General features: G+C 31.2%; 1 protein-coding gene across 1 annotated transcript in view; it reads right to left on the reverse strand.

Moving 5' to 3' along the window:
• Nucleotides 1-20,809, reverse strand: part of LOC129222917 (cell adhesion molecule Dscam2-like) — a 564,289-nt gene that overhangs the window by 253,571 nt on the left and 289,909 nt on the right. The window contains 2 exon segments of the mRNA XM_054857478.1: nt 2,272-2,454; nt 12,851-12,979. Coding sequence (XP_054713453.1) covers nt 2,272-2,454; nt 12,851-12,979 — 312 coding nt within the window.

Below are 20,809 nucleotides of genomic sequence, written 5' to 3' on the forward strand. Positions count from 1 at the left end.
AAAAGTAGGTGACTAGTTTTTTATTTATCGAAATTTGACTGACTCAAATTTACTGCCAATCATACTTTTATAAAGAGTCGATAGCAGTACAATTATTTCAAGACTTCAGCATACCTTTCGAAAGAAACAATTTAGACCAACCACGTCAAAATCTAGAAGACGCTAGAAAAATAGGTGACTGATTTTGTAATTATCGTAATTTGCTTGGTTCTATCTAGCTTAATGAAGCACATAAATTTTGAATGATTTTTCGCAATTATTTTTGGCTGCACAAACTTTAGGAATATTAAAGTAAATATAAGCTGTCACAACCAATTAGTCCCAGCTCTACTGCTAGGTGTATATTTTTGAAAATTTCATTGACAGTGTGCAACATGACAATAATGAATTAAAGTACTTATTTCACATAGTTTTTTAGCTACATGATTATTTGTGTGCGAATTAATTCTGCTAACACTTCATTCTATGCCAAAAAATAATGTTCTTTATTTATTTTCTTCGATTTTATTTTATTTTTTCTTATAAAGAACTAAAACCATTAACCACTAAGCGGTGAGAAATGAGTCGAGATAAATCTTGTGTCAGGTAGAAAGGAGCTTTACGAGAGCTATGGTATAATTTCAACAAATGTGTGTACAAGGGATCTGTAGTGATTAGGGCACTTACTGGCAGTGTGCCAAAACTTTTTGTTTTGATTATAGCTTAAGCTTACTCAGTACAGTTACAGTTACCATTACTTGAGAGAGTATAAAAGTCTCCGCTTAGAGCAACCTAATAACTGGTTCTTTAGGAAACCCGATACTAATTGAGTTTTTTTAATTACAGTACTCATTTTGATGGAAACGATGAGACAGGCATATTTTATCCGTCCGAGATCCAACGGGATCTATCAGGGTTATTTAAGTATTATTTAATCTGAGTAGATTGACTGAAGGTAATTATCGATAATTATTGGGAAGTTTCTAGTAGATTGAATAAAACTCTTAAATGTCATCAAAATGTACTACAAAAGGCTCCTTTAAATTATTATCATGAGTTTGAGGATCAAATTTTATTTCTGATCGATGTTACTTTCTATCTGATGAAGAAAATATAGCATTAAATGAATTGTCTGTCAAATTATACAATATCCGAAGTAAAAAGGAAAATGAGAAAGCTAATAAAAATCATAATTTTTTTTTATATTTGTAATTAGAAATTTTTTTTTATGGCTACAACTTTCAACACGGCAAATGACAAAAACAGTAAAATTTTATTCAAATAAGAACTCTTAACATTATAAAACTTTTTTCGGACTTCGGAACTCAATAGTTTTGTGTTGGCAGTCCTTTTTTTTTTTTTTTTGGTCTTTCAATCAGAAATATTCAAGCAATAGTAAATAACATCAAATTCTCTTATCTTGACCAATCAACGTCACGCAGAATAGTTTTCAAAAATAGTGCAATTTTCTTCGAAGTAGTTGAGTTTCAAGAGTCATTCACTTTAATATTTACAAAAAAAAAAAAAATATTACAACGCTATATACGATGTAGTTTTCGCGCAATACTCAATATTGTAATTCTCTTTTCTCGTTCCCAGTGACTGTGGCTCTATGAAGTCATTTACGAAATTTTAAAAGCATTTTTTTCTGAAGGAGAGCATGCTAAAAAATATACAATTTGACCATTTTTAATATAATTTACCAAAATTTGGCAATGAAAAAAATTTAATCGGTGCGCAGATTCAATTTCTTTTTGTACACTTCTGCACATGACATCACAAGTGATGAAATGCCATTACCGCAGAGAGCAATATTTAACTCGCTTCTTTACTCAGATGTACTGGCAACGATATGGTTGATAGGGAGCGTAAAGCGCAATATTTAATTCGTTTCTGAATTATCATAACCTGGAAATGCAGTCGACAGCAAGAGTAAAAATTCAGCTCGCCAGTGTAGTGCACGCCAAAGTTGATATTTTGTGACGTGATCAAGCCTTATTTGAAAAATCGGACATTTTAAGAAATTAATAAAAAAATTAAGTGTTTTGAAAAAGAAAATATTTTTCTCGCTCCATGTTTCTTTTTTTTTTGCTCATTCTATCAACTTCAGTGACTAAAAGTAGTACATTTGAGTGAAGAAAACAATTCCATTGCAATATTTATATTACACTTTTGCTTAAATAATTTAAATGTATTGAAATCACGCAAATATCAAGCATTTGTTTTAAAATTGCATTTGTTGGCAAAATGTATAATGAGAATAGGAAAAAGAAGTTAAAAGTGCTCACGTACCGTGAACGGAAAGCTTAACAACTGTGCTTAGATCAGCTCCAACCCCATTTGCAGCTTCACAAAGATAGTAGCCCTTGTCCGCTTCGGTAAGATCCTTGATGCTTAAAGAGCCGTTCTCAAGTGTCTGAATGTGCGAATTACTGATAATGGATTTGAAATTTCTTGTGGACGTGGCATCACTAGCTATGAATAGAAAATGAAGAAACTTAGCTAAATGCATTCCCAAGGAATATAAATTACATTGCTGGTAACAATTCTGAAATCAACTACTGAGGAAATAAAATGAATTAATGCAATAATTGAAAAATATAAATTGAAACAAATGCCTACCATTTTTGAAAATTAATACTTACATGGTATTTTAATACCCGTTATCTCTTTCTTCACTCTTTTCTTTCTTTAATTGTGTGTAACAAATGCTCGCAAATTTTTTATTTGCTATTTTTGAATTGTATAGGTTTCTTTTTTTAGTTTTTTATGTTTTGTAACTTTTTTAATTGGCCCAGAACATACATGAATAAAATAAGGAATCTTGAATAGATTTGGATTTTCATTTTAACGAAAATAAGGAGTAGGGATTTCAAGGTTGCCGTCAGTGGTATACTTATATTCCGAGAATGTAAGCCTCAGTCCATACAGTCTAATATTTGTTCTGAAATATCATACATATCTTTAAAGCACAAATTAATTCATTGAAGATATTTCTATATAAAGTTTTATATGATCAGTATTTTTCAGTTCTTGGATCTGATGCTTTAAGTATGATTAGTTATTCTTATTTGCCTTTTTAAGACCAAACGTTTGCTTTATCATCCTTGGTTTCTAGAACACACACTGTTAAAAATTCAGTAAACTTTTATGGGAAATATTATTGTGAAATGAAATATTTACATACAAAAAAATTACAGTAAATTGTACAAAAAATAAATAAATAAATAAACAATTGAAGCGCCAATTGATACACCATGTGACTTATAGTGCAAATGACATAACACCGTACTTCCCATTAGTGTGCTCGAATTGGTATGGCGGTCAGCAAAGCCGCCTGCCAATACAAAGGTCTCGAGTTCAATCCTGCGACTCGCATCTTGTGCTTTTTAACTCTCGTTTATTCTACTCTAAACTTTCACAGTAAAATATGATTTTATGGTAAAAGTTAATGGTTGAAGCAACGTGGATGTCAGTAACTGTTATCATAAAATTTCAGGAGTTTTTTGAGCAGTGCATCATACATTTTCATTCTTAAACATTCTACTCTTACTGTGAACCAACGTGTTTTTAATTACATTCCTACAACTGTAAATGGCATTGCACATCTCCACACATAATCTATAAGGATTTTTAAGCATTAAAATGCCTTTATGAGAAAGTAATTATTTTTAATAGTTTATGAATTTTGGGTTTCTGTGATTAAGAATTTACGAGTAAGATCACATCTGAACACCAAAAAACGAAAAATCAAGTAGATGCCTCGTCCCCCAAGAACCGAAATGTTCAATCAGTCAGAAGCGTTAACATCAAATTTAAAATTGAAGCCCTATCCAATGAGAATAAAGGGTCATGATTTAAGTAGAATATGCTCATATATTTCTTCTGGTTTACAAAAAAAAAAATAATCATTTTTAAAAGACACATTTGTTACTCTGTACCGAGAGGTAATAGTAAGGAAACAAAAATAATACTGCATTCAAGTTTTGAGAATTATCCATTTTATATTTCTTTAGCGAGAAAAAATAAAGAATGACAGAAAAAGAACTACACAGAAACCGTCAAGCAGCGGTTTTGCACCTTCTTTAAACTTAATTAATTACTCGTGTAACTAAAAGATGAATAGCTTCACAAACAACGTCTATTCTTTTCAAATTTAATTGAGAGTTTTTTACCTCAAACATTTATATTATTAGATTATATTTTTAAGAAATATCTTTACGCTTTTCTGATTAAACGTTAAAAATGAAGTAAATTATTTAATCTTAGTTAATTTAGTTGATCTTTTTAAGGAGATAATCTTTTAAATGTTTTTTTTTTCTGAACTAGTGTTTTTACTAGTTAATTCCAGTGTATAAAAAAGTCGAATTGGATATTGGTTTGAATTTATGCATAATAATTGGGACTGAAGGGCCTGAAGATGGCAAGATTTTTTATGTTTACGATTATTTTTTAGAAATTTTTTAAGAGTGTAAGAAATATTCATATAAATATCATAATCCAATGAAACAAAAATAGATACATTTCTGGCAATAAATCAGTGAAAAATGCTTATGCATGTATCTATTCATCAATGGGAATAATAGTTTTCTAACATTATCCCAATTCTTCCAAATTATCATTAAAAAGTATTAAATTTGAGCTGAACTTTTAAATTTCAGTTAATTTAAGTTGATCTTTTTAAGGTGATAATCTTTGAAATACGTTTTCCATTGTTTATTCTAGTGTATGAAAAAGTCGAATCGTTTACATTGGTATGAATTTATGTATGATAAGTAGAACTTTTTTTTTTTTTTTTTTGAACAACACACACACTTCACTGTTTAAAGATGAAAATGATTTTCAATTATAGGAATATTTTTCAGATTTTTTTATGAGTGCAGAAAATATTTCCACCGTATTATAATCCAATGAAACAAAAAAATCTACATTTCTGACGATAAATAAGTGCAAAATACTTATGCAAGTATAGATTCATTAATAGACAGAATGATTGTATTAAATTATTCTAATAATTCTAAACTATCATACTAAATAATTAAACATGAGCTAAAATATTAAATCTCGGTTAATTTTATTTGATCTTCTAAGGTCTTTGAAATACGTTTTATCACACAACTAGTTTTTCTACTAGTTTATTACAATGCATAAAAAAAATAAATGGTTTACATTTGTTTGAATTTATGCATACTCTTTGGAACTAACTTTTGTAAAAGCAGCACACACAGTCCACTGCCTAAAGGGGAAAATAGTTTTTATATAAACGATTGTTTTTAGCTTACTTTTTAAGAATGCACTAAACATTTTCACCGGATTACAACCTAATGAAACAAATGCACCTACATTTCTGACAATAAATCACAGCAAAATTCTTATGCAAGTATGTATGCTCATCAATGGCAAGAATGATTTTCCTACATTATCCCAATAATTCTGAACTATCGTAACATATATTATTAAGGATACTGACAACCTTTAAGGAAAAAAAATGTGCGTTTTATACGGTGAGAAAATTTCAAACAAAGCGTGCTATCTAAAGAAGATGGCTCTTTCATCAGCAGCAACCTCATACAATTCGGCCCGTGCTCAAGTTCTTTTACTTCCTGAGGAAGAAATGGAGTTATTTTGGTATGGGATATCTGTCTAACTAAAAGTTGCCAGCAAACATGTCACTAACCTTTGGATCATAAAAGCTACTCTATTTCTTCCTGAAGATAAATTTCTCTGCTTCGTTGAGGTCTTGAATTATTAAACACTCGAGCCTTTGGCATGCTCTATTTATCACGTTAGGAATGACACCAAGAGTAAAAGTTTTCTATTAAGCTCAGTTAAAGTATATTAAAGCAACAAATACTTTTATATTTTGTCTTCCTAGTTAGTTAATGCATTTAAAAGAAGAAGCAATTATTTTTACTTCAATTATCGACTTTATTTAGACGGAAATGAAGTAATGTTTCTATAAATGAATGACACCATGAGCAAAAGTTTCTATTAAGCTCAGTTAAACTACATCTAAGAACAATTACTTTTATATTTTGTCTTCCTAGTTAGTTAATGCATGTAAAAGAAGAAGCAATTCTTTACTTCAGTTATTGACTTTGCTTAAACGGAAATTAAATAATGTTTCTATAAATATAATTTTAACACTAACCTCATTTATGCTACTTTCATTGCAAATTCTGTTATCCCTATAGTTTCAGCATCATATTGTTTTATTGAAATATGTAAATTCATTATAAAAACATTTGTTTGTAGAGTAGTAGCATGCTCACTAACTGAACAATAGGTATATCGATGATTAAAATGTCTAACAGATAAGCATATTGAAAAAAAAAAATCAAAAGTTTTATCAGTTTTAATAACAGATTTTTTACTAATTTAGGAGAATTTTGTAATAACAAAACATTAACATAAGAATTGTTTAAAAAGTTGTATCGGAAGTATAAGCTTAGCACTTGGTTAGTCTGATATTAACTACCTAGATACCTCCTATCTTAACTTTACATTGAACTGTTAAGTAGAAAATTCGTCGAAGAATTCGTTATGCAATTCATTTTATCTGTCGCAAGTAAAACCACTAATAAATACATTTATCTTTTAAAAATAATTGGCAATAAAAAAATGAAAAGCCGAATTGGGAAATAATATCAACAACAGCTACAACAGTGGTACAGTCAAATAATTTTCACTAGCTTATAAACTTAGTTGATAAACTTCAAACATAATCCGAAATACATTATGTACGTAATTAATTTTTTTAAAGTATAAAATTAAGTGAGATAATATGATATTTTGGTGATGCTTATACGCAGTTGGTGCTTAATGTTTTTCCTCATCTATCTAGTTGTTCAATATTTAGTCTTTTCTAATCAAATAAATAGTGATTTATCATGAGCTTTCAAAACTTTAATAATTTGCAGCCAATCTAATAAGAAAGTCACTAGTCCGGTTTAAATACATAAAATCTATAATTGGAATGAATATTTAAGCATTAAAACTCAATATAATTTGAAGTGATTGTTCTGTTTATATGTATACTTTTTAAGGCATGCTGAAACAACTTGAAAATGTTGTTCAATAATCTCAAAATCACTTAGGCAAAGCTATTGTATGTTTCGTATTCTAATATAACTTTAAAACAATGTTTATAATATGTTTCTAAAACATTTCCGGTAATTGTAAATACGTAATAAATTAAACATAAATGAAGAGTAAAAGATAACGAAAAAAAAAAAAAACTGACAAAAGGTTGTGCTTTCTAACATCACATATTGCACTTATTAAAACTCAGTTTTAACAGTAACCCTTAATACATATTTGAGAACATCTTTAGAATCTCTCATAGAAAAATCATAAAACTCTAAAATAAAAAATGCAGGAATAACAAGTAACTCTTCAACAAATTGAAATCAAATTTTAACTGAAAACATACTTTTCAAACCAATGTTTTAAAACTCGTGTTATTTCTAAACAAACCAAAATTCAGGGTTATAATATGAACGTCTACTTTTACTAACTTTAGCCATGAATTTTGGAAGCAAAATTATAATACATGGAACGACTAATAATTACTTATAAAGAATTCTCAGGAAACTCTCACACTAAATCATTTCTTTCCAGGTCAGGAGGAGTAACTAAACATTTTGACCCTTTTTGTAAATGTCCAACACTTTTAAGAAAACCGTCATTCTCTTGGCAACGAGAATGGAACTATTAAAGCTTTCAGATATCACATTAGCTCATTTATCACGCCATGCAAGATTTGCTAGAATGCCTAACAACTCTTGCAGCAAAACTTTCTTCCCGTGCAAAAGTATTTTTTTCTGTAAGGATTTATCGAGCTTCAAGCAAGAGAAATGCAACTTATTATTATGGAGCGGTAATTTATCAAGTGCTCTCTACTTTTGAGGCTTATTTATTAAATTTGGGCTAGGAGTTTGTGGAAATGTTTTTGAAAATGTTGGCATATCTAAGCTTTTCAAATTGAAGCAATTCTTTTGAACCGACCTTATGCACATCAACACATTTGAAGTGAATTTATATTTTTGTTTGATGTGAATGGGTATATTATTTTATTTTATTATAATCAATAAAATAACTAAAGTTTAAGCTTAATAAGTGTAAATGTGTAAGCTGAAAGGGAAATAAATGGTAATGTAAAAAAAAATACGTTTGCTTGAAACAAAATAAGAACCTAAAAATGAATTGTTAAAGTTAAACACTTCTGTGCATACTAAAAGTTTTAATTAAATTCTTAAGCATTGGTTTATGATGAATTTTAAAAAAATGGACGAAATATTTAAGATTAATAGATAATAAAGAATAAGATTTGCAATAGGATTATAAAGTGGCTTCTGTGAAATGATTGTAATACAGATTTACACTTTTCAAACTAAGCTTTGAAAGGCTCTAGCCAATCAATGTATTTAGTGCGTTCATTTCATTTGAAGATACAAGGTAAGATGCAAAAAATAGTTCCTAAAGCTAAAATCTTTAAAAAAATTAAAAAAAAACTAATTTAGTTATCAATTTTCTAAATTAATATAGAATAACTGTTTTATTTTTTTCTTTAGGGAAAAAACTCATTTCTCATTTATTTAAGAAAAATTTCAGTGTTTTCATTATGTGTTTCATGTAAAGATGTCTCAACGGTTGTTAATTTTTGAGAACTTTACCTTACTTTCTAGAAATGCAAATACTGTATGTTAATGTATAGATGAAAACATGATTAAAATAAATAAAATATGAAAAAAAGAAAAAAGTTGTTGCTTTGAAGTACGAAGAAGTTTGTTGATCAACGCTAAAACACGAAAACAACGAATAATAAAAGCCTAACTGTCAAAATCTTTAATAGAAATATTTTTTTAGAGTTAAATTTTTTTACCTAAAATACAATCGCGTTAATATATTATCTACTCTCAGAGTTGCTAATATATTTGAGGAGTAACATTAAAATAAAAGACGCGCATTTGCCTTAAAAATAGAATCGCTGTAGGAATAGAGTAAACATTTTCCTGCATTATTTTCCTTGTTTGTTTTCTTTTGCTAAGTTCATCCTACAAACAAGTGTTTACAATTTTCTGATACATTAATGCAGCTTTCATTATAACTTCCGAAAAAAGTGAAGAAACGATTCAACCGGAAAATATTTCGCTGTTCTGGAGCGGAAGCTAAATGCAAAGTTAAAAAAATAATATTCTGCTAAAGTTCTGAGAATATTAATTAATTTTCGTCCTTGAACGAAAAAAACTCCAATTACACAGAAACCGTCAAGTAGCTGTTTTCCACTTTCCATACAATTAATTACTCTTCTAAGGAAAAGATGAACAGCTTCACAAATAGCGTCCTTCCTTTTTGAACATAATTGAACGTTTTTCAAAGATTTATTTATTAGATTATCGTTAAACAAATATATCTGCACTTTACTGATTAAAAACAAGTAATTAAATGAAGACTAAACTATTTAACCTCGGTCTTTTAAAGTCGATGCATTAAAAGATAACTTTAGACATGTGTTATAACACATAGTTTCAACGCATAAAATGCGTCCTTTCTAAAACAGCTGGATGAAATTTAGACAATTGAGATTTTTATGCTGATTTTACTTGATTGCGATGTAAACTCTTTTTCTTCTTCCAACTTAAAAGTAATCCTTATTCTCAGTCGAGCTAAATTTGGTTCAGGGTTCGCCGACATATATCAGTCGATATATATCATGATATACACTAGCGTGCAAAAATTAAAGACGAAGTCGAAAAATTAGCATATCAGCTGAACGAAGAGGCAGAGCGGACAGAAAGACCAATCAGGAGATTAAGTAAGGTGATGTACGGTAGCACATGCGCAGATATGCAGGCAGACGTAATGGGGGAGTGTCTGAGTAGTATAAAGCATGTTGTCGGTGCAAGATCAGTATTTCTGGCAAAGAGATTGCACGCCGTATAGCAGTTAAAATCACACCGAGTTGCTGCCTCAAAGAGAAATGGCGAATAATCAATCTGTTAGACGACATCTGGATGCTTTTACCCGAGGTCGAATCATTGGGAAGTTGGAGGAAGGCCGCAGTGTGACAAGTGTTGCTGCAGAGTTCGGAATTGCTCACAGCATCGTTTCACGACTTTGGAGACAATTTCAAACTACAGGAACAGCTATCCGGGGGCTCAGTAGTGGTCGTCCACGAGGAACCACACCCGCAAATTTCCGGTATATTGTCTTACAGGCCAGAAGAAACAGGCGGCAGACAGCGGGAGAAATCGCTAGACACACGACACAGGCGACTGGACGACCGATATCGCGTTGTACCGTGGCCAGAAGACTGCACGGTGGTGGTCTGTTTGCACGACGCTCTATACGGTGTGTACCTCTAACGCCTGCCCATTGGAGAAGGCGTTTTCTGTGGTGCCGGGATAACCGGAATTGGAGAGACAATGAATGGGGACAAGTACTGTTTACAGATGAGAGCAGATTCAGTCTGAGTAGCGATTCTCATCGTATACTCATCTGGAAAGAGCGGGGAAGCCGCAATCATCCCTCGAATGTCATTGAAAGGGACAGGTACGGAGGTCGCGGTGTTTTCGTTTGGGGAGGCATCATGCTTTGTAGTCGTACATACCTTCACATTTTCGACGCAGGTTCAGTCAACGGGACCCGTAATTGTAACGAGATTCTTCTTCCATATGTGCGTCTTTTTAGAAGCGCTATGGGTTCGCAATTCCTTTTCATGGACGACAATGCAGCATGTCATCGCACAGTAGCTGCCGGACAGCTCTTGGAGAATGAGGATATTGAACGTATGGATTGGCCGGCACAATCTCCGGATCTCAATCTCATAGAGCATGTATGGGATATTCTAGGCAGACGCTTGACAGCTCGTACCTTACCACCAGTAACGATTCGGGAGCTTCGATTGGCGCTGCAAGACGAATGGGCAGCAATGCCTCAACAACTCATTGACACCCTCATTCTCAGTATGGGCAGACGCTGTGAAACCTGCCTAGCAGTCGGGGGAGATCACATCCCCTACTAAAGACCCGATGTTTCTTGCTGGACACCCATCACGGGGACGTTTTGGCCTTCAGTCGCATTGCGCTTCATACAACTTTTTTAATAAAGCTTCTTTTTTTTTATCCCTCTGATTTCTCTTTTAGTAAGTGTTGCTTACATTACACATGTAATTACGTATTGGGGATCTTACGGTACTAAATGTGTTGATTTGGAAAGCTTTTGCACAAAGTTGTATTGAAAAAATCGTCTCGTCTTTAATTTTTGCACACCAGTGTATATCACGATATATATGTATCGGATATTTATTTTGAAAATGTCATGATATTTTGATATTTTCGATACTTAATTCTTCAACTACGGTATTTTCAATCTAAAAAGTGTATCAATCATAGTAATATTGTTCATTTAGTATTAAAAATAACCTTATGTACTATATTTTTGTGATGTATTAATACATCATAAGTATAAAAAAGTAATAAAATATTCCCTTTTTACTTGTATTTTATATTCGTAAAATTATTAGTGATGTAACAATTTTAATTCATATTAAAAGTTCCTAGTTAAATATTTAACATTGTTCAGAAAATGTTTTATGATTGGGCATCGAAAAATGGATATTATTTATATTTGTATTATACACATTTAAAAGTATCTAATAGAAGAGAAATAAGTAAAACAGCTAATGCTAAAATTAACTCCATTAAATTTGATAGAACTTTTAAATGAAATATTAGATATAAATAATGAAATATATCTTAATTTTAAGTCTACGAATTGTAATTATAATATAAGAAAATACAGTGTGATCTGGTGATGAATGTACTATTTTGAAGACTTAAGTTTGTGCTGATTGAAACTATCGGATATGTATCAAAATGCGTTTTTGGACGGCTCCTGTATCTCGCTCAAGGAGGGGGCGATCGCATTTGTATCCATCCTTGCTGTTGAAGCACCTGGCTAAAACTACGGACTATTGCTTTTAAACCATTTTGCAAGTTAATAGATATACATCATGTACAAATCCCTCTCCCTTCAAGGAGAAAATTCTTATTACTCATCTTAATATACACATAACCTTCATTTATCGCGTGTCTTTGTACATTGGCCCTACCTTAAGTTCGTTGCAGCAACATTTCTAGCTGAAATCTATCCCCTTTTTTTTTAATATCATGGAATATCCTTAATCTATATTTTCACGGTTTTAGTCCTGGAAACGTACACACGAATCTGTTTTCTTAAAAGTAAGCAAAAGAGGGAGATTTAGAAAGAGACAGAGAGGGGAGGGAGATTGAGCAAAAAAATAAATAAAATAAAATAAAATAAAAAATAAAAATAAATAAAGAAATAAATATGAAAAAAAAGCAATCAATTTTACCCAAAGCAAATTTTTAGTGCAAGGATTTTTTAAAAGCATTCACAGTTTGATTAAAATTAATAAAAAAAAAAAAAAAAAAAAAAAAAAAAAAAACCTCAGCATGCTGAATTAGAAACGAAAAAAAAAACCCATTAATTTCGTATCACACCATGAACTAATTTTTTAACACTATTGTTTTTATGCTTAATTTTGATACGATTTAAAAATAACACAACTTTAAAATTTATATTACACAACTCAAACGAAGACTTCAAATAAAATTCAAGTGTTCTTTAACTCCGTAAATTCTTTCGTAAAAAATATTATCTGATTTATTTTGATTTGTTTAAATTTAGATTATAATTTCCAGCATACACCTAAGAAATAAGGAAATTAAGTCAAACGAAAAAAAAAAAAAAAACATGAATTTTCCAGTCGTTAAATAAAATATTTTGTTACTTGAAATTTACTAAAAAATAATTTTCAAACTACTTAAATGGACTATTATTGTACTTTATTTACCAGATGCTTTCTTCCATCGAATCAGAGGCTGCGGGTATCCCTCTGCTTGACAATCAAAAATAACAGATTCTCCAACCACAGAAGAAGCGTCTGCCGGCTCAACTCTCCACCTTGGTGGAACTATAAGAAACAATGCAAACAAATTATAAAAACAGATAACATAATGTGTTTAAAATTTGTACTCGTATCTATTAACTCATAATAAAATTGCTGAAATATTTTCATGAATTTTCTAAAAATACATTGCGGTAGAAATTTATCAAACATTTCATTATAACAAAAGCCATCAGTTAATCATAAAAAATGCAAAACGCTGAAAAGCACTTCCACGCTTTTTGAAATGCAAAGTACTCAACGTCATACTTCAGCATTAAAGTAATAAATGACTTTTCTCTTCGTAACCATTATTATATCATACTTCCTTTGCTCTCAACTTCAAAGGATTAGTTCCGTTCAATGCTTCTTGCACCATTTGGCAAAGACCCAATTTACCTATATCATTAAACTCGGCTATTTGACAAATTGAAAATATTAACCTGCCGATACCGTTCGAAGTGTTTAAAAATCAATTCCAGTGGAAACCATAAATTTTAGATCCCTTTAGAGGAGAATCATTAAAAGAGCAAAGTCTTTAATCTCCTTATTTGTACAGATAAAAAACGAAAAAGAGAACTTGTCGATAAAATGTTTCTAGATGATCTTAAATTTTTGTAGTAACGGAGGTTTAGGCTTAAAGAAAATGTCTGGTAAGTGCGTTCGCAATCGTCTAGAGCGTCAGAGACATCTGCTGCTGTAAGAAGACAGACTATCAGTATCGGCACCAGATGGCGCTGAAGAGCTCATTAGCGAGAGCCCTGTAGTAAATTTTGCAAGAAATTGACTTTTGGCCATCATAAAGAGTTTTTGTTTGAAAGATTTTTCAAAATAGAAAGCGAGAACAGTGAAACATTGGGCGTGAGAAGACATTTGTACGAAATTTTCTCCATTGACAAAAAACTTAAGGCTATTTGCGAAAGCTACGTTCTTAGTAGTTTTCTAAAAACATTCCAGCAGAAATAAGGCCCTGAGGCACATAAAAGTGAAAGAATGTTATTCTAACGAAATAAAAAGCAAACAAATATTCATTCAACAAACACATACTTGTGTACATTCAGAACTCTCGTTCGTGCGTTTATACAGATGCATTGATAGAAAAAATGTATAAAAAAATATTTTCATCTAGTATGTTTTGTCATGTGTTAATAAGAAGGATCGGAAGAAAGATGAAAACAGAAAAAAAAAAAAAAAAAACCATTCTCATTTGAATTTTACCCATCAAATATTCCAATTACATGATTTGCTGCATAAAAAAACATAATATTGTGTTATTAATAAATGGGTTTTAAAATATTATATTGGATTTGTTAGATTTTTAAACTCGTGCATTACTTAATTTTAAGCATCATGAAAAAACACGCATATTGCTGCTACGACGTCTTAATGTGGAACATTTTATTTTGTTAATAAGGTGACGCTTTAGTGAACAATATCGAATTAACTAAATCCGATCAAAAACAAACATCAATTTCATTCGTAACTTAAAATGACGAAAAATAGTTTTGTACACTAAGACCTCCAGCCTTAGCAACAGGTCAAACGTTGGTGAATGTCAAGAGTGGCGGCTTAACCCGGGAGAACTCGCATTGGATCTCTCAATCCCGGTCATTACAAAACTGCTCCTCCAAAAATCACCCCTTCAACGGAAATTAATGAGGTCCTCAGTAGCTGCGTTTAAGGTGACTTACATGCTGATCATATGCTTTTCAGGAATATATATTCCCACTTTTCCCCAGAAAATTCCGGTTCGGGTCGCAGACACCCGGAGCGAGCGCTCACGCTTTTCATTTCAGATTGTGAATGTAAAGGAAGAGGTTGTGAAATGAATCGCTATTTAAGTTACAAAGATGAAATAAATAGGTTGCAGTTCTTGTTAGTTGAGGTTTCAACTGATGATAACTCTCTTTATGAAGATGATGAAGAAAAAGTTGACACAGAACAGTATAGCGATCATCAGTCATGCTTAGAAGAAGATTTAGATTCATGTATCTTTAAACTTCCTTAAACCTTACTTTTTAAAACATATTTTAGAGGCTGTTCATCTATTTATAATTCAGTGTAGGAAACACATTTTTTTTCTCTATTTTGTAAACTCAATTTTCTGAAATAACCACTCCGGGCCTACTGAGCCCCAAACGAGCTTTCGTGTGACGAAAAGTACCGCGAGTTCTCCCGGGTTAACGGGGTTTCACGAGTCCATCACAAATCTATGTTTTTATAAAAATATATTTTAAAGCTTGTATTTTAAATTTCAAAGCAGCTAATGATTTTTCTATTCCTCACCATTTTCGTTTTTCCCTCAGCATATCTCCGACGATGTTTTTATGTGGTCAATTTTTTCCGTTGGTTTTCAGAAAATAGATTATCGTTGAGTGGCAGGTTTGCGATTTGGCTTTTCTTCTTGAAGATGTAATTCTCATAGAATTCTCACTAAAATTGTTCACTGTTGCCTGTGTACTCGTGTACAAAGCCAATCATAAGTTAATCCCATCAATACCCAGGACATGAACAAAGAAGGGGCTCAAGAATGAGTTCTTTTGTGGAGTGACTGGCTAAATGTTAAAATGAAGAGCTATGTGGGAGGGAATACCGATCAAATAAGGTATATAGAAATTCCTGTAAAGGTTTTGGAAACAATGCTCATTGACGGTGTGAGGAAGATTTTCCTGTGAATGGTCAACAACAAGAGGTGTAGCAGAAAGAGAAAAGAAATCTGGTGGCTAGTTTTAAGTGCATTTGATAGGGCAATGAGTGACAAGTGCATGTAACGTATTCCTGACTTTCCTCTGTGCACGTGGTCATGCCCTGAGGCAAATTGTTCATCACCTGCCATGAACTGTTTGTTGTTGGGCATAATCCTTCAGGAAGACGGTTAGAGAGAAATATACAGGAAGTAGTTTCTGCTGAAAATCATGGACGATGGAAATAAGTACAAACAACCCCTATAAATCGACATCCAATTGCTATTGTAGTTCAATTTTTGCTAGGAACATTCTTTGACATTGATTTTTTCACAGAGTAGTACGCTGCAGTTTCTTGGTGAATCTATCCTTTTCGTTGAATCTCTTGTAGAAAAGTTCATCTATTAGCTTGGGAAGTCAGCCACCATACTCTATGCCAGCGGTTCCCAACCTTTTTAGCTGTGCGGACCGGACCACCAGTTATGTAAAAAAAAAAAAAAAAATGAGGCCCACTAACTACTAAATGTACTAGTAAAATGTATAATGACAGTTAGATATTTGTGAGTACGTGTGATGCTAACATATCAGAGAAATTAGTAAAAGATACTGTACAAGAAGAGTTAAAGAATATTCTTTTAGAAGGAAAATATATTTTGATTGTACTTAAAACAGTGAGAAGACTCAAAAGCAAGAAAAATGTTTTGAATGGTTATTTTAAGTTTTGAACATGCTCTTCGTCAAGAAATTTTTCAATCAAAAACATTTTTAAAGCAAATCTGTCTTAAAGTTCGAGTACTTCATTTGTCTTGAACTCCCTGTTGGCAATAGTGTCACAATTTTTCAACTATTTATTCTGAACGTTAGGTTCTGATTCAGATTCATCTAAAATTATATGTTAAAAAAAAAAAAAAGTAGCTATGTGCTTCAAGTTACCTCTCGTTAAATTATACATTTAAAAGTGAGACAAAAAATCTTAATTTGAAGTGTAATTAGCTTTTACAATACACGGAAAAATAAACCCTAACAATTTGAGAAGCTGAATTTGGTATAAATTCTAACTCATCATTTTTTTCTAGGTTAACCAAAAGATATTTTGTTGCTTAAATCAGTTTTTAATGCTAAAATGTAATAAGTGACCATTAGCAAATTGATAAATATTTTTCTTATGGTAGAAAACTGATGTTGATTTACAGGAAAATATAGACTCGAATCATAACTTCTTGTTTGTAGTTTCACGAGAAAGTAAGAGGAACGTGTAGAAAATCCTGATGTAAAGCGGATTGCTATAGGAAGTAAGTATTTAAGTCAGTAAAGCTGAAATGGGGGGGGGGGTAATCTTTTTTGTTCCGGTCATAGACAAAATTCTTTTTTTTCTCAAAAGTATATCTTCTTCTTTTAAACGATTTGCTAAAGTTTTAACCCATGATTCAAACTCTCTGAGTGAATGCATACACACATGCATGTGCATGTATGCGAGTAAGTGTTTATTTTTTATGACAAAAAAAAAAAAAAAAATCACTATTCTCGCTCAACGTTAAATTTTGCTTGAAACTTTTACTCATTTTTTATTTATGCAACTTTCCTTACTTTGAAAACATATTTCATTTCAAAAATATTTTTAATGCCGAGGTAATCCTTCTACGACAGCAAAATCCTTGGCTATTAAAACCTTTCCTATTAAACATATTTTAAATAATCTTCTTTTGCTCTTGACAGCGAATTAATTACATGTGAGAAACAAATTCATTTTAGCTTGAAATATTTTCATTTTTAGAAAAATGTCTCTTTTTTTAAGATAGTAGAGAAATGTGCAATTAAAGAAATTACCTGGAGAACATAATTTATTAACAATTTGGAAAAATTATAACTTCAACATAAGGTTTTGTAATTAAATAAGATGCAAATACGGGATTAAGTAGTGCGGTTGCTTTGTCTTATCATTCTTTTTTTTAAATATTGATATTTGTATCTGAGATTTTATCTACCTCTTGCCTATTTATTAATAATAACATAAATGAAAGATAATCTACTAATTTAGTGATAGTAAACATAGTAAAGTTAAAGTAACCTCTATACCATGTTTGGGAAAGTCGAAAAAAAAATGAAACGGAGAGAAATTTAGCCTCTGCACTTATGTCGAAAAAAAAAGCAAAAAAGTATTTGTAAACTGTCCAGTGGATGTTGTAGCTTAAGCCTCATGTCTAAGTGTAATCTAATACAATCACACTGGGGAAGATTGAAATAATATATTTTAGCGCTTTATTTTAGAATAAGTACATTTGTCTCATTTTTTCCGGCTCTCCTTAATGACAATAAATTTATTTTATTAGCTAATCATGATCCAAAAGGTTGTAGTACGAACAATATTAAATGCAATAGCTGGCTTAGGGGCCATTCATTAATTACGTAAGGGATGATTTAGGCAATTTTTAACCCCCCTCCCCCATGTAGGGGTAATAAAAAATTTTCACGCCCCTTCCCCCTATTCTTACGTAAGATTCCATTTTGTTTTTTAAAACAATAAAATGGTAATATAAAATGATCAGTTACATTAAAAGTCCCAGTTTGACTTAAATTAATGATTTTCATTTTTCAACTATATTATATGATGAGATATTAATTAAAAATAATACATGCCATGAATAGTGCGATTCTTTAATTATATTTTACACTATTAATTCTTTGTAAACCAAGTAAAAAACAGCTTATCCTAATAAGTTTTTTTACCTTCCAGTACCAAATGAAATATGATCTGCTCCAAACCACTTGACTGCGCGATTTTTAATATAAAATATCCACTTGGAAAATGTTACGAAAGAATGGGTTTGACCCATCCCTCCAACCAAATTAAGGGTATGTAAAGATTTTTGTAACCCCCTCTCCTTCGGGACCCTTACACAATTAATAAATGAAGAGCAAGCATGTTTACCTACATAAATAGAAATTAACTATGCCAAGTAACCATTTTGTGTTACTTTAAAAATAACCGCCAGGAGAAATTGACTTTTATTGCAGTAGATGGTAGCACTCACATATCTGCATCTTGAGTCTGGAAGTAATTTTTCTTTCCGCTGTTATTTTTCTATTTGTGACGAAACCGTTGCAGATAACGGATTTATTTCTGTACCACGTGAAAACCTACATTTTTAGGTGAGTGCTAACACATTTAAAAGTTTTGTAAAAAGATATAATACCAGTAATATGTGCCAAGAACTAAAGTGGCGTCGTATGGGGCAAGTTGTTACAATTTTGTTGGGGTTAGTTGTTACAAGTTATAATATTTTGGAGTAGTGGCTTCTAATTATTTTTTCAAAAATATGTTATGAATGTTAAACAGTCTAGATGCATTTTAAAGTTTCACGCGTGTAAATAATTGAAATACTTTAGCGTAAAAAAAATATTGAAAAAAATTGTAACAACTGACCCCGCTCTCCCCTATAGAGTTTTTGCCTCGCAGTAAATTCATCAGCTTTATACAAAGCTGTCAGGCAGATAGTTCGATTTTGTTGACTATCAAAAGCTCGCGCTTTGTCAATTGTACGGTTATAGCACTGCAAAGCACAGTGAAAGCTATGTAAATTGATCACTTGCTGCGCAGTACTTTACTGCTAAATCAGACAAATGGTCTACATGTAACGGTTGATATATACAATACATGACTAAATCTGTATCTGACAAATTGGTCAACTTAGACAAGCGGTCAACTTACAAAAATAATCAGCTTTAAAGGTTTCAGTGTATTGCAAATTTCCAACTTTTCAAAATGCAAAGTAAAATCTTAACAGGCATTAATCCACTGAAAAACTAAAGCTTGATTTTTAAGTTCTTGCTACATGTATCTTCTAACTCGGTCTTAATTTACTTTTGTAGAAACTGAGATATAGTCCTAAAAAAACCTAGACAATCTTCACGAGTTTTTAGTAATTTAGATTTATGCTCTTGATTCCCGAAGATGCGGTACTAAAATAATCATAAACAACAATTTTACAGGGCTTTTGGAATAAATCTTTCGCATAATTAGATTAACGTAAACTTGTGAAGTTGCTCAATAGGTTGACTGGATATCAACAATGATTAATGAACTTAGTTTGGAAAAAAGTCTGTTATTGCACAAAAATAATTACCAGTCGAAAAAATCTTTACTTTCATCATTCGAATTGGCCTGCTTAAATTGATCGTTTTTCTGGCGGCATATTCTGAAACTTTTGGAGATTACATCAGATAATATTTATTAATGGTCTTATTATTAGGGTTAGTGGAAATTAATTCAAACTTTCTCAAAGGATTCCTTTTTATTCAATTTTAATTTGCTATATCCCTTCAGCTGTAGGTAATTGGTTTCGTGCTGAAGTGGTGGCATGGATTCTTTCCAGCACTCCAGACAAATCGAATAAAGATTCACGAGTTTCAGGCTACTTTTTTTTCTTTTAAAGGGCCCAAGTAATTTGTCTTTCTTTCAAAAGCGCTTAATTTCTCGGATTTCAGCATTAAAATGCTGGATACAATTGCTGAGCACGTTTATCTACGCAGTTATGAATTAAATTTGTTCCCCCAATTCTGTCAATGCTTGGTCTTAATGAAATACGGAATATTTAATTACGTTTTCGTATGCTGTAGGAATGTGTTTTACATATTTTTTATGATTTTTTCTTTGAAATTTAATATAAGAATGTATTTAGGAAAAGAAAGTACAACAAATAGAAAAGTCGTAGAACTAATATTTTTCAGTTATTTATCGATAACTATATCTTTAAAACTGTTTAATGTGCCATTAAAATAACGTAACATTATTTATATTTTATAATACTATGAAGTTCCTAAATCTCAAAAACAAATTTAGAAAATATATTTATGCATGCAGTTAGCTGTAGTAAAACTCTAAAATTATTTACTAATCCATTGAAAATAAGAAGTAATAAATGTAAAAATTTTTAATTTAGAAACTGGATATACTTCTGTTAAAACAATTTGAATAAAGATAAGAAGAATTAAAATGAACAGGTACATCACCAAGGAAGTGTGCTCATTAGCTTAAAACTTTATTTGGTACTTTCTTAAACCATTTTAATAGTGTTACCACGACATCATAAAACAAAATTTTAGAGAAAAATTTAAACGAGCAATTCTTATCTCTAGCGCAGACCACTGAAAAAAAATGCACGAAGTATTGAAT

Source organism: Uloborus diversus, chromosome 5, assembly GCF_026930045.1.
Source record: "Uloborus diversus isolate 005 chromosome 5, Udiv.v.3.1, whole genome shotgun sequence".
In the NCBI taxonomy this organism is placed as follows: domain Eukaryota; kingdom Metazoa; phylum Arthropoda; class Arachnida; order Araneae; family Uloboridae; genus Uloborus; species Uloborus diversus.